We start from the raw sequence: 16,135 nt of genomic DNA on the forward strand, positions 1-16,135 counted from the left end.
ATGACCTCCAAGGTCCCTTCCAACTTTATTATTATTATTATTATTATTATTATTATTATTATTATTATTATTATTATTATTATTATTATTATTATTATTATTAACCAAAGAGAGAAGCAACCTAGAACTAAGGAGAAACTTCCTGACAGTTAGAACAATTAGCCAGTGGAACAACCTACCTCCAGAAGCGGTGAATGCTCCAACACTGGAAGTTTTTAAGAAGAAACTGGACAGCCATTTGTCCGAAATGATATAGAGTTACCTGCCTGAGCAGAGGGTTGGACTTGATGACCTCCAAGGTCCCTTCCAACTTTATTATTATTATTATTGTTGTTGTTGGGATTTGCTGGCTGTCCAACATATTTCTCATAGCCTTCCTACCTCCCCACCGCAAATAATATTTTCTCCTCTGTTGGTATCTGATACCGCACCTGCATGGTATAAATGTCTTGTGAAGGTAGAATATAGCAACATTTATGTGAGTGGAAAATGATGTGTAGGGACTTCTTTGCTGTGCAGTGCAACCTTATCTGACTCAAGCTTTAGAAGCAGATAGGATTGCAGAATAATAGAGTATTATGTTTGGATTTTAAGATTGTATTTCCACATTTCCTGTCCGCTGAGTCAGGGCATCTTAACTGTGATAAAGAAAAAAAAACAGGTCTTAAATAAATGGTGGCCTTAATAAATAATGACTATATAAAAGGCCAATTGTAAGGCAATCCAGAAAAAGGTGAGAAATAAGATGAAGTTGCTTTCAGTTAATGTGCCTGAAAAACAGGTGCTGCAAACTAGACTTGTGCAAATTACTTCTGGCCACCACTTGGCTTTTTATATTTATGTTGAACAGAATAACAGAGTTGGAAGGGACTTAGGTCTTCTAGTCCAACCCCATGCTCACGCAGGAGACCCTATATCATTCCAGACAAATGGCTATGAGTCTCTTTTTAAAAACCTCCAGTGATGAAGTGCCCACAACTTCTGAAGGCAAGTCATTCCACTAGTTAATGTCAGGAAATTTCTCCTTAGTTCTAGGTTGGTCCTCTCTTTGATTAGTTTCCATCCATTGTTTATTGCCTTGCTTCTACTGCTTTGGAAAATAGGTTGACCCCCTCTTTGTGGCAGTCCCTTAAATATTGGAACACTGCTTTCCTAGATTCATTGATGGTTATTAGGATTCATAATTTAAATAAGATTATGCATACTTAAATGAAGAATTGTAAAGTGAGAGCTGCTGGGTCCCTGACTTTTTTCTTACACCTTTTCTGAAAGCAAAATCTTTAGGTAGATTTACTACCAGCTGTATGTCTGGGTTAGCCCCAGTAAGCATCTATGAATAGTTCCTGCCTATGCCAACAATACAAGAATGAAAAGAAGCACTGACATATTAGTTATACATGAAGGAAACAAGCTGGGACAGTTACAACTCTACCAGCATATTTTGAGATAAAGGCCTTAGATTTCAGTTCACTTAAATGGCAATTGCTCCAAGAAGAAGGAAAAACATTATCTGTCATGCTCAAATAAATCTTCTGTTCACTTGACCTGTCAAATGGAGGTGGGAGGATGAAGGAACAGGACTGTTCCTGTGCAGTAGACAAGCTCACCTAATTGCTAATAAAACATAGTAAAGTCAAAGGGCATTTTAACTCCATACAAACAACTTTAAAATATATATACTTAAATTCTGTAATTCATTAACTTAAAAATTAATGGAAGGAAAAGCTTTCTGTTCTGTTTTCTCCTCCCTAACTTTGTATAAGTCAATACTTCAACCAGCAGAGTTGTTCCTGATTCTCGTCTGAGATACAGCCAAGTTCTTATGGAGTGTTTTAGTAACAGAAAAAGAAACTCAGAATAACATTCTCAGAAGCAGTGCTTTTTTTGTCACAGAATGCACCGGAAAGAGTTCCGGCACCTTTTTTGAAGGATTTTCCAAGTTTTAAAAGTAACTTTTGAAATTTTGATGTTTGGTCCACATGGACTTGAATCGCCCTGTCGAGCGTAGCAGGTCGGCAGCAAAATCATTAAAATGGTGCACGCAGGCTGCTTGCGTGTCAAGTACAATGCATACATACTTCATCCACGATGGTTGTGATGGCGCTGCTCAGCTTGTGGCACTGCTCGGCTTGTGATTGGTCGTGTGGTTGCATGCTGAGTACTTACTGCGGGCGGCGACCATTATGTTTCGTTACACAATTGACGTGTGTGAGTGTGTGTAAAGTGATTGACTACATGTGAAAGGTTAATAATTTCTTTATTTTAAAAAATCGTTGGTGAATTGAAAATCTTTTTTTTAATTTTTAGTGTAAAAGTGTGACCCCAAATTTAAAAATGAAAAAAAAAATACTAATTACTTCTCAACCACCGGTTCGGCTAAGAACTGAATATATAATTTTTTAAATAAAAGATTAACAAGATGTGAGTTCCAGCACCTTTTTTCTTACAAAAAGGCACTGCTCAGAAGTATAGATTGTATATAAGGCACAGACATCCTTGTAAATGCAACATTGAATGCCATACAGCAGAATATTTAGCATTTTGACTTTAAAGCTAAATAGTTAAAGCAGGCATAAAACTATTATCCTTATAAACAGAATGTCTAATAATTTCATTAGAAGCTGTTTGGGTTCACAAAGAGGTTTGAAGAGTGAAGCTTCTAAGAAGATAATAACTGGAAATAAATGCCAAGATATTTGAAAGACTTCACCTGCTAAGTTTGATAGTTATTGATCTTCCAGATATGAGAGTAGTTAGCATACCACTTTGTGAAATAAAACTATCTTGGTTTTTGTGTGGTGTGATTGATTTTTAGCAGTAGGATTTTATTACATATTAATGTAAATATCAACTTAAATGCAATTATTGTAAGACCTAGACCTGATATGGGTCATTTTTTTGCTTCACCTAACATCCTGCCTAAATTCCATTGTTGAAGACAACCTCATTCTCTAGGTTGCTTATTCAAGGGCTTATTTACTCAGGAATAGGGGAAGATTTCTCTAAACTTCCTTCAGGCCACTTTCTCTAGAACCCAATCCATAACAGCACTTCAGCTATGCCAATTTTTGTATAATTATTTAGAGAAAACAAAGGCATTTAACCTTTAAAATAGCTGCTGACTTCAGTTGCTGTCCTCACTGCATTTTCACAGAAAATGTCATCCTTGATAGTTGTAATGTGCAACTATCCAGAGATGGGTTACTGTCATGTAAACAATTAATATTGATGGTGCCATCAGACAAGGACTTCAGTGCGGAATGGGTAGGAATACCTCTAAATGCAGCAGAGATGGCTTACCCCACTTTGACAAAAGTAACATTCCCATAAGAACACCTTCCTTAACCATTGCCCAGCAATTATTTCTGTAATTACAGAGTTCTGGAGCTATGAAAACACTTTTATACAGGCAACACCTTACTTGTTGCAACTGCTTCCATTTCTCCAAAATGCCATCCAACTTTGAAAGCTAGGAAATAATACACCACGGCTAGTCCAGCTCCATGTGACAGGTGCTCTTCTGTGGTGAGACTACAAGCAGTCCTTGACTTACAACAATTGATTTTGTGACCATTCAAAATTACACAGTAGTCACTATGATCGTATTTTACACTTGTGACCATTGCAGTGTCCCCAGGGTCACGTGATCAAAATTCAGACACTTGGCAACTGATTCACATTTATGACAGTGGCAGTGTCCCAGGGCCATGTGCTTGCCACCTTCTGACCAGCAAAATAGATGGAGAAGCCAGATTCACTTGCTAACTTAACAACTGCAGTGATTCACTCAACAACTACGGCAAGAAAGGCAAGAAATGGGACTTAACAAATGTTTCACTTAGCAACCGAAATTTTGAGCTCAATTGTAGTAATAAGTCGAGGACTACCTGTACTAGGAAGAGGAGTCCTTCTTATATTTGTGGAAGCTTGCTTGTTTTTCATTTTGATACCCAGAGATTTCTACGCCTACACAAAGTCCTTTCACAGCTTTGCATTTAACCAGACAAAAGAGACAGTTAACAGGATGGAACGCCCTCCCTGACTTCGCTTCCCCTTTTCTTCTTTTCTTTTTCTTTCGAAGACCTTCACAAACCAGCTCAATCTGCTCTCACAGACTTCTTGCTGATACGTCTCACTTTATTGGTGAGTTTGGCCTTGGGTGTCTCAGCTGTTTGATCAATATTGCAGAGGGTCAGTGATATTTTCTCTCTTTTAGTGGCTAGCTGTCTTTAACTTTGTCACCTGATGAACAGCACTACCCCTGGAACGCTTATCTTGTATCGATTTTCTCAGCTCTCCTTCTGCATTTCTAACTGTCCCACCATTTCCTTTCCTGTCACCAGATGCCCATTTGATATGAACTTATCCCCTTCTATACAAACTCCTTGTTTTACAGGGACTTTTCCCCCCCACCACAAACAGCCAATTGTCAAAAAAACAATTTTCTCTTTTGGGAAGGAAGCTGAATCCTTGATATCTTTCACCATTTATTATTGGGATTTTTGCTTTTCTCCTTGTCCTCATCATTATCGCTGCAATTTCAAAAGCGACAGAATGCTGTAAATTGAGGCTTTTCTTCTGTAGTTTCATTAACCCATCCTTGGATAAACCAAGGAACTGAGAGCTGTATTCTGCAGAGGATAAAATACATGCTAAGGTATATCAGAAATCCTGCTTTAGCAGCAGTTCCTCAGCTTCCAAAAGGAGAAGCAAAAAGTACAATCACACAACAATAATCATCACTAGAAGGTTTTTAATTCTCTTATTTATAAATGAATCAGGGTATTTTCACATAACAAAAGGCCCAGCAGAAAAGAAAGTTTTAAAGGCATATAATCACTTGAGAGAGCCAGCTTGTATGGTGGTTGAAGCACCAGGCTAAATATCTGGAGTTCTAGTCTTACTTTATGTACAAAACCATCTGGCCAGTCGCTCTCTCACAGCCCTAGGAAGAAGACAAAGGAAAACCACTTCCAAAAAAACCTTGCCAAGAAAACTGCAGGAACTTGTCCAGGCAATTTTCAGAAGCCAACATTATTAATCACTTCATCAGATGCCTAAGCTACAGTTGAGAAAAAGTTTTGCCTTTTAATAAAATTTGTTAATCAGAAAAGGTACTACCAGATTTTTTTGTCACCATAGGCTAAAATGGTTCTTCTTGTGTAACATTGGCTCCAAATTCACACCATGAGCTTTTACTCAAAGGGGCAGACTTTTAATGTTGTTTTAAAATAATTAAAAACACATTACACTCATCAACTCAATAGCCAAAAATATATGTTTTGCTTGCTAAGATAAATAAAAAAATTATAGATGAACCTAAAATTAGTATTTAAAAAATGAAATTATGTTTTATTTGAGCAATTTATATAGCTGCCACTCAGAAACGGGCAACGCACAATTAAAATAATAAACAATAACAGAATATAAAACAGAATCCACCAATGGCAACCCAGCAATCAAAACATTTGTCCAGGGTGGATTGAAAAATTATCCTGACCTAAGGCCTGAGAATGAAACAGGCCCTTATGGCTTTATGAAAAGGAGACATGTTTGAGATATGGTGGTAATCTGATTTCCCTTGACAAAGGGTTCCATAATTTGTTTTATATTTTATTATAATAGTAAAATATAATAAAACTAAGCTTAAAGAAAAGAAAATAGAAAAAAGTGTAAGAGAAAAAAAAAGAAAAAGCAGGAATATAATTTAAAAAAAGATATACCTTCCTCATAAGCATAACAAATTTAATGGCTCCTCACCCCCCCCCCAAAATTACAAACTTATTTCTTCAACCCATATTCTATCTCTTATCTATAAACAAATCTATAAAACTTCAAAAGAAAACCACAGAAACATCAGGAGAATGTCCAGAAAGGGTTGTCAGAAATAACAACATATGAACCAAGTTTATATTTCTGCATTTTAAGAAATATAAGAAGCCTAATTTTCTAAGAAGCCTAATTTTAGTTCATTAAAATATTATTAATTATTAAATTTATATGCTACTCATCTCATTGTCAGGTGATTGTTGTAGGATTTAATTTCTCTACCTTTCTTCTTTGTCCCTGGGCATTGAATTGTTCAAGGCTGTAACAAGCTTCTTTTCTAAATCCAATAGAAAAAAATTATCTGGGTCATTCTCATGATTTACAATTAGTATTTCCCTTTTAAATTTTAAAACTCAGCCAGTTTCTTTTGTATATTTAAGTGAAGCATCCTATTCTAAGCCATTATCTTGGTCTGTCAGTTGTAAGTTCACTTTCAATACCACATCTTGTCAGATAAAATTTGTTCTACATTTCTCATTTCTTCAATAACCTCTTTTGCACATAGTCTATTCATAAAAATAAACATCATCATTGACATTGCTGATATTTTCTAATTCCATTCCTTATTTGCCTTCAATATTTTATTCTGATAACATTTTGCATCATTTTATAGTCTACTATAAATCCTCTACCTAAAATCTTCAATCTCCACTAGTACCCAGTTTTGAAATCATGAAATTGCTTGTCTTTGTTATGTCTTGTAAAAAAGCAAAACAGAATCTACTTTCCACAAGGAACTGTTTGTTCTTAAATATAAATAATTAAGAACAAAATAATGTCTTTATTAATTATAAAGAAATTCCAAAATCTTATTTTAACAGTTTTAATATTTCAATTTTATCTATTAATCTATTTATAACTTTCTAAGCACAAAATGTTACCTTTTTGCTGTTTATTTCAGATTCTTTACATTCTTAAGCTCATAATTAAAGTTTTCTTTTGTTTGGGATTAAAGGCAGTTGGCATTTTCAAACTTCTTGTTCCAAAGGAATCCAATAGTTTAGATATAGTTAATGAGCAAGTTTTGAAAGCGATTAGAAAGTGAATCTACCCAGTTCCTTATTCTTGTTCTTTCCTTCAGTCATCAACTCCAATTCTCCACACCTCCCCCAGAAATCAAGGAATGCAACAATTTGTGAATGTGGCTAATGAAAGAGATGATGGAAGTTATAGTTTAAAACATCTGGAGAACATCGTTTTGCCTATTCCTATTAGAGGGTAAGGTGCATTAGGCAGTAAGAATGGAGAATATGCTGCGGACTTATCTTCTTTCAACAAACACCTTCATGATGAAATAGACAGCATTGTATTGACTCCTCCAAGCTCACAGCTAGTATTTCTCAAGTCTGGCTGGGGAATTCTGGGAGTTGAAGTCCATTCTTCAAGTGTACTACACTGCCCAACAGTACATTTAGCTTTTCTTTTCCATTGTAGGAACAATATTTAACCTTTCCTCTATATCAGATAAGCCAGCTCATTCTGCCAAGAACGTCCTTCCTTTTTCTGTGTTAGTCTAGATTCTCACCATTATCACAAAAGGAAATGTGGCTCATCAAATGTATTTCCTTCTCCTATTGTATACTCATTTGTTTATATTATTGTCATGTTTATACTTATTACGGAGGGCTATCCCAAGCAAGGTCTTCCAATTAAATTATGCAAATGTCAAAAGTAAACTAATTACGATGTGCTAGAGGGACCTACTTCATAGGAATATTGTAGTATTTAACTGAGGTGAGGTAAACAGAATCTGCCTATTATTTTGGGTCTCCTCGTCAAATTGATTTAGTAAAATCATTTAATTATTAAACATGTTATAGGCCTCTGGAAACATCCATGACAGCTATTTTTATTAGATTTTTTAATGTGCATTCATATAGAAAATGTACTATTTGTGGATAGCATAATAAATTGGGCTGTACTCTATTGATAATATACATATTCAGTATAAATGTTGTGCTTACTTCCATACATTTTACTTTTAAATATTAAAAATAGTGGGATATTTCTGGCAGTGCAATATACTGAGCATTTTTCTCCTTCCTGCTTTTATTTGGGTTTCTATTTTTTCTTTCCACACAACCAGGCATAGAGCTGTGCTGTTAAAAGCTATGATTTAACATACGTGGACTCTTTTATTCATCTAACAAGTTTATTCCTTTGTCAGGTACTGCCTCATATCAAAGGATTTTACTGAGGTGGGCACGCAGGGAATTTATTGCTGTAACAGGTTTATTCTCACAGCCTTTAATCATTTATGCAGATGCCCTTCCGTTTTGTACACAAATGGGCAAAAGGTGAGAGATCGTGGGGCCACACTGCCCCCTTGTGGTCCAAAGCAGCACCTGACAGCCAGAACATTAATCATAGCAGCAGGAGTGTAAAATTCAATTTTACCTCTCCATTCATTCTGAGATGAGTTGAAGGCCGGCCTTGTACATATAAACCGCACTTTACTTTATCAGAGTGCTGGTAACAAATGGTGTGTCTTCTTCAGGGAGTTTAACCATCAAAAAACAGTGCACCATTTAATTCCCCTCGTGCCTAGGGTCAGAGCAGGAGCTCTTGGCATCAGCAAATGCCTCAGTCCTCAGCTGTGCAGTAAACTATGTTTTAGAGATTGTTCCTCAATATGAAATGATCAGCCCATTTATCTGCTAAAAGAGCCCATCTCTTTGTTCAGCCTCCCAATATTTTTTTCTGCTGACCTGATGTGGACAATAAACCAGACCCGTCTTAAGATATTCTCTGTTCAATTTGTTATTTGAGTCTCTCCAAGCCTAGCAGTCTCCGTCAGCATCCAGATTTCCAATTTTCTTTTTCAGCCAGTTTGCCTAGGTTCTTGCCTGCAAGACCGAGAGGAGTCATGCTATCCCCCTCCCACCCCTCACCCCAAAACAGGAAGATTAACTGCAAGAACGAGACCTTCAACCCAGATGAACTGAGAACAAATTGGCACTGTTCACCTCAACTAATGTTGAGGTGAAATTTCTTAAGACAATTTTCAACTCCAAGAGGCAAGGGAAAAGCAATGGCAGCTCTTCCAAAGAGCCTTTACATTACATTTGGGGATATCTGTAGGTCATTTTGCTCTTTCTTTGTAATTTTATGTTACATGCTAGAACTCTTCCTAAAAAGAAGAAGTCTCTGCCTTAAACAAATATATATCTGCCTCAAGAATGACATTGAAATAATGCCGCCATTATTCTAAAGAGGTTTCTGGAGAGACATAGAAAATAGGAAATCTCCTATGGCTTCTTGTACTGACAACATGCCATTTGTGAAGAACATCTGTTAAAATCCTCCCAACTGCCATCCAGAAAAAAAATGAAAGTTTACAGCAGATTTTTTTACTCAAGTTTTCTTTCTTTTTCTTTCTTTTCCTTCCTTCTTCTTTCTTTCTCCACCTATCTTATATCAAACTCTGGGTGGCACTCAGTCAACAATTAAAACAACAATAAAGCAAAATAATATATATATTTATTAAAATCATAAACATTAAAAAATCTGGCACCAAAGTTAAACTTCCACTTATTAAATCCTCTTATCCACTCCACCCTGTCCCAACACTTGGGGGGAAAGAAAAGTCTTAAGTGCTATTTGACTAGGAGGGTAGAAGCCTGCCAAACATCAAGGGGAAGCGTGCTCCAGAAGGTAGAGGCTGCAACTGAAAGGGTGCTGCTGCTACACTTCTAAATCCCATAAGGTGGCAATATTTAAGGGAAGGTACTAGGAGCATAGTCACCCCATATGATCTGATAGGACAGACAGATGTCCTTAGGGAGAGACAGGCCTTCAGCTAACCTGGCCCTGTGCCATATTTTAAATTCACAGCCAAGTAATTAGCTGGTTAAAAAGAGAACTCCTAATTTGACATTGGCATCAAGATATGGAAACAAAGAAGGTTAGCAACATATCACTTTGATCTACTGATCAATGAAGTTGTAATACACTGGGCTGTACATTGATTCAGTTTCTAATCTTGAAAACACTAAGTCCCATCAACCTTCAGGTCCTTTTATTATTTATTTATTATATTCACATACCATTTCCTTTTACCTTGCCATACCATGCCAAGCAGTTTACAGTCAGTAATTTTAACAATGGCTTAACGGATAAGCTGTACGTTAAAATACAGTATAAATTTAAATTCAATTTAAAAAGTTAAATAAAACGAACAAATAAAACTACATACCAAACATTTTTATAGGAGTCCTGGGTGGAAAGGAAAACATTAACAATTACCTTAAAAATGTAATTGTAAAAATAGCAGGAGGGTGAGCATTCCAAGGATCTCCAGGGTAACTAATGGTGATGTAAGATGAAGCTCAAAACTTGAAGGCTTCGATTAATAGGTAAAATATTAAATAGCTAGAATCCACACAGAGAAAAAAAAGGAAATATACAAATCAAGCAGACTATATATGGAAATTTAGCATTCACAATAATAAATCAAGATGGCATAAGAATTGTGCACATAAAAAGAGCTCTGCCGATTGTAGACATAAACAGCAATGCTACATCTGCCTGGGCCATTGATTTCTGGCAATCTAACTTTAATCATGAATGAGCAAGGACCCATGGATAATACATTTAAATGTAAGCAGGTAGTCTGCAATGTGTACAACAGGAACAGAAATCAAGGAAGGCAGAGTCTCCTTTGAATAGGCTAATCTGAACAAAATATTTTCCTATTGCTTTTTAAAGCACTTGATAGAGGAAGTTGACAGAGAAATCTGTGCAGATGTATATAATTACTGGATACTTTTCAAATCACAAAATTTCTACAAAAACATCGTGCAAGAATTGCAGGTAGATTGCATCTGATGATTGTGCACATGGATATAATTTACCATGTGTATACAAACACAATTCAGCCTTGGTTTTCTTAAGGACAATGGTTATAACATGCCACCATTAAATGTCTACCTACAAACTGCTTATTAGAAATGGGACCTGCAACAAAATATTTTAGTGAAATTCTCTTTTATTAAGGTTTTAGCAGATCAGGAACCTATTCTATTCTCTCTACTCCTCTACCTGTAGAGAATGGAATAAATTATCCTGGTTAGCTGAAACCCTGAAAAAAAGAGTTTGTATCTCAACAAAAGTTGCATATCTCAACAGCCGATCAATATTTTGAAATCTTGTCATCTAACTTTTAAAGCTAATTTATCTCATTACTAAAAGTGCTCATTTAAAATTTGGAATCCATATTGGTAGCAAAGCACCCTTCCCACTGTATTTTTTTCCAACTGACAGTAAGTGTAACTCCCAAGAAACAGGCAGCATTCCTACTTTTAAAGTCTCCTTGCTCTATCCCTCTAGTTGCAGTTGTTCATCAATTTTGAAACAGGTCTATTTGTGGGATCAGTGAAGGACAGAGCTCTTCAAGCTGTCAAAGAAAATAGTTAGTGGTACCAGTCAGTGACATCTTTCATAACTGTTCCAGACTATTAGCATTGCAGATCTGCTACATCAGTACTGCCCTGTACCAATACTAATATTATCTATAGCCACTTTATGGTTATAGATAGGAGTCTTGTTGCCTGGCTAAAAGCAATGCCACGTTTTTGTAATGGTCTGTGTTTGTGTGATTTTTTAATCTTTCATTCCTGATCTGACTTGAAAATTTCAGCTACCTATAATTCATAGTTGTACCTTTCCTTACAGTGGGAAGCTATAGGTAGTCCCAGTTCTCCTTTCCATTTCCCAAAATAGCCTATACTGGCCTATGGGCCGGATACCTCATGCCAAAACCACGCCCACCCCATTGCCAGCAATGGGGAAAAAGTCTCGATATATCATGACACATCGCAAGTTTGACACCCGTGCTCTACATTGTGCCACATGGGTTCTGTATCAACATGGGCATCACTAAACACTACTCAAGGTAAAAGCCTCTAGATATCTGAACATATCCAGCAGGTTTGAGCTACTTCATTTTTCCAAGAATCAAGGCCAGCTCTTCAGCTCTTGTTGAGTTCAGATTTAATTCTGAGATCATAATTCATACCAGCATGATAAGCAGACTGCACATTAGGACCCATTAAGAGTTGTAAGACATACATATTTTATCCTGTTCCTAAAGATAATATGACAGTAATTGATAGGGAACATCCCAAGAACCTTGTTCTGACAAATGAAATATATTTAGGTGAGCTTGTGATCCCTTGACAACTGATCACAGTTCTCAACTTTCCTAATATCAAATGTTTCTAAAGAGAACTGACAATTCTTCTTTTAAAAAGAAAAAAAATAAATCAACCCCAATGCTGATGCACTAGAATTATGCAAAATAATTCACTTGTTTTGATGGACATAATTTAGAACAATCCCTTATCTAAATCAAATTTAATAAAGTACAGATTTTATCATGACCTTTACCTAGCTCTGTATTTGATTACCAAACTCCAGATTTTATTCTTTCCAAAGCAACAGAAAGCGAGAAAGAAATTATGTGAAGTACACTGAAGAAACTCTCCATTAGCAGGATAACTTTCTCAAAACAGAATGGAATGAGACTGATTTGGTTTAGAAAAAGAAAGACTTGAGATTTGGAAGCCAAAAGAAGAAAGACCGAGGTAAAAAATGGTCTGGATCAAGTCGAGGGCTGCAGAGAATAACACTCCAGGAAGAATTTCCCAAGTGTACCTCTGTGAGAGAGGCAATTTGGATACGCAGCTCAACATATTTCCAGCTGCCCCATTTTAAGCCTCTCATCATCATGTGACTAAAGTAGAGCATTATGCAACCAGCCCTATGCTTTCTAGTACACACATGCACACATACCCAATGTGAAGCAATATACACTGAAAGTAGAATACATTTGCAGGCAGACCTAATATGTTACTTAATTGTGCAGGAAAAATAGATGCCTCCCAGGACTATGCTGGTAAATAGGTTGGAAAGAATTTCAGAGCCTTGCCCTGTGCACTTTGTCTATTTTGTCTCTTGGATGGTCATTTTCCCTTAAGAAAAATGGTTTTGTTTCATTTTTATTAGAAACCCAATAAAAGGCCAATGTATGGAATCTTCAGTGTGTGTGTAACACTGTACGACGACAGAATAGAAGCAGAGAAAGAGGGTGTACATGTCTGTGCAGCCCTTCATGTAATTCAGAGCACTGAAAGGTGGGGATAGAAATGTTGAGTTTATCTGCAACTTCTTAAAATAACTATGCCATTTCTTTGGATCACAAATACACCCACAAACATAGTACAGAATCTCATTTTTCATGATAGAGAATTGGGTTTAAGGGGCAGACTATGCAAGTCTACATCAACATTCATCTAATATCATAGTAATCAACATCAAATTCTTTATTTATACTTACACTCAACTAGCTCTCCATAAACTAATATCAAAATATAGATTTAATACTTATAAATGATTATGTCGTTATCAATTCTTAGTGACCACATAGACCACATTCTCTATGATGAACTGACCTTCATCTTATCTGATAATGATACTTAGTCCACCGAGCTTCCTTCCTTGCTATGCTGCCTCATCATGGTGGAGAATTTCTGGGACAGATAACAAGGAATATTGAGAATATATATGTGTATATATTTCTAGTAGGATCACCCAAGATCTAAAGATTATCCCAGATGCCTAGCTAAAGCATAGAGCAGCAGCAATACAGAAAAATGCTAGAGGCAGACGATTACTTCAATGACAGTAGCAAAGGCATCCTATTTATTCTGCATAGCAGAAAGCAATGGTAAGCCATTCCTGCATTTTTACCAAGAAGCCCACAGAGACAGAAAATAAAAATTGATACTTCATTACCTTCTATAAAGAGGAACAACATTTCAAGAGTTATGGAAGACAGCTTTATTTTGTTTTTCTAAACTGTTTCAAGAAGACAAAGCAACATGAAAATTTACACACTTTGTATCCAGGACTTTACAAACTCTTTAAAGGAAGAGCTTTTTAGAGACTCATTTGGAGCATTAACACCATTCTTAATATTACATAGTACACAAAAAATGAAAAATAAGCCTATTGAACTCACAAACAGGAGAGGGAGAGAAACGATGAATCCATAGATTGGAATTAAATTTTGTTAAATTGCACATACAGCACAAAGACATTGTATGACTCATACATCGATGGGTCAAGCTTCTCTGCAGACTTGTGAAAAGCAGAATGGAAAGAGGAGTTTGAAAAAGTGACTCAGGATGCACATCCATATTCTATGTAAAAATAATGCCACAATGTATATGTATTTTAAAAGAATAAAAAAGAAGAGAACAAGTCATACAACCAACTTATGTTAATCTAGAAAGAAAGACAAATCCATATTTCCAAAATACATATATCTAAAATAAGTATTTCAAAATAAATATCAACATACTGAAGCAAAGAAGGAAATTACAAAAGAAAAACAGTCAATGCACACCTTCAGCAGTGTACTCTAGACAAGCCATCCTTCCTCTCTGAGGAAAACAATCCCAGCAAAACTGCAAAGTTCAAAACGTTTTATTTAAAAAAATGTCAAAAGATTTCTTTTAAGATTCATGAAAGTAATTTTTATCACGTGTTAGATTTCAGTATAAACAACACTGTCAAATGGATCTCAAGTTAATTGTAAAATGGGGACAGTACTCCATTTCTTGGAGGGAATTTAATTTCTTGAATTTGTTCTAATTTGCTGTTTCACTAATATCTTTTCCTCCCCCAAGCTACAGTCATTTTGCCAAAACTTCTTATTTACTGTACAAGGAGCATGCAACAGAAACCTATGTAGGTAGAGCACTAGCAATTCTACAGCACCCTATGTCCCGTTCCAAGGAAATCTTATATTCAACTGAGCCTCAGCTGGAGAAAAAGAGAATATCTTCTGGATGTGGTCCTTCTGGCTCTGTTTTAAAGTTGGATTCTTTATCCTCATTGCTATAATCAGCAATATCTGAATTTTAGCAGACTGGCATTGGATATAAACCACATGCCAAGAACCACAGGTTTTTGTTAACTATAATACCAAAACTGTGAGAATGTGCAGATATTGCCTCCAAGTTCCTTATTTCTTAATTTTGAAATGAAAGGAAACAACAAACAATAAGCTCACCTTAAAGTCCTTTCTCAAGGAGCTTAATTTAGTGACAATCTTGACATTATAGTTGTAAAGTAAGTTAATTTGACTATCATGACCATTGTAAGAGAGAAAATGCAAGAAAGAACAAATGTAAAAACTGGTAAAAGATTAGAAATCTATTGCTTTACAAGAAAAAAGGCAGGGGAAAAAATCACAGCAGTTAGGCACAATCACAGTTTCAAGGTTTTCATTTCTACCCATTAAGGTACGTCGAGGCTTTGCTTGTGTTTCCAAATCTGCCTAATATTAGCAGGTAGTTCCAGGATGATCACGTTTCTCACAGTGGTCTGAAGGATCCTGAGCATTTCTCTGAGGGCACTGTATCTGCCTCCTTCCTTTTCTGCTTTAAGAGTATAATGTATCCATGTATTGCAAATTTCTTGAATTGCATCTCTCACCTTTTGCACTGATAATTTTTCTACTTTATTTCAAAATGAGCATAATGCCCTGATGAACAGAAGTGGTCATCACAACTAGACTGCTGGATAAGATGTCCACAATACAAGCTCTATTTAAGTGTTACAATGTATTGGTCATGCATACATCCCTACAGAATCCTGGCAAGCAGGCATTTCAACATGAATAGTTGATATGAGGTCAGGTTGCTAATCAACTAATTGTTGGAAGGACAGTTGTACATTTTCAAATTGGCCACAATTTCAGCATCGCACATGGTGAATTCCAACAGCCAGAGAGAATCAGTGGTCATCTACTTTAGCTCTTTTGGCTTTCAGGGAAAGATGCTGTAATGAAAAAAAGATAGTTTCTTTTAAAATTTATAATTTCATCAATGGTCTAATGAACTAACTCTTCATCAAGGAGTTAAAACAAAATTGGCAGCCCACTAGCATCAAATTGAATGTTACTTTTGCAGCTCTTCTAAAACTCCATGTTGCCATTTGGCCAAAAGCATTAAAATGTACAGCCATTTGCCAATACAAAAATACAGTTAGTCCTCAACTTATGACCACAATTTCTGTTGCTAAGTGAGACAGTTGTTATATAACCTTTGTCCCATTTTATGACTTTTCTTGCCACAGTTGTAAAGTGAATCACTGCAATTGTTAAGTTAGTAACATGATTGCTATGTGAATCTGGCTTTCTCATTGACTTTGCTTGTCAGAAGTCACAAAATGTGTTCACATGGCTCTGGGATACTGCAACAGTCATAAATATGAGTCAGCTGCCAAGCATCTGAATTTT

General features: G+C 36.0%; 1 protein-coding gene across 5 annotated transcripts in view; it reads right to left on the bottom strand.

Moving 5' to 3' along the window:
* Positions 1–13,644: 13,644 nt before the first annotated feature.
* DHX35 (DEAH-box helicase 35) overlaps positions 13,645–16,135 on the bottom strand; it is a 37,838-nt gene continuing 35,347 nt past the window's right edge. For all 5 annotated transcript variants that reach the window (XM_039323674.1, XM_039323679.1, XM_039323678.1 and 2 more), the window contains one exon: positions 13,645–15,675. In XM_039323674.1, coding sequence (XP_039179608.1) covers positions 15,631–15,675 — 45 coding nt within the window. In that variant the 3' untranslated portion in view covers positions 13,645–15,630. The remainder of the gene's footprint in view (positions 15,676–16,135) is intronic.

The sequence above is a fragment of the Crotalus tigris genome, unplaced genomic scaffold, assembly GCF_016545835.1.
Source record: "Crotalus tigris isolate CLP2741 ecotype Arizona unplaced genomic scaffold, ASM1654583v1 scf7180000024281.4978605, whole genome shotgun sequence".
Taxonomy (NCBI): domain Eukaryota; kingdom Metazoa; phylum Chordata; class Lepidosauria; order Squamata; family Viperidae; genus Crotalus; species Crotalus tigris.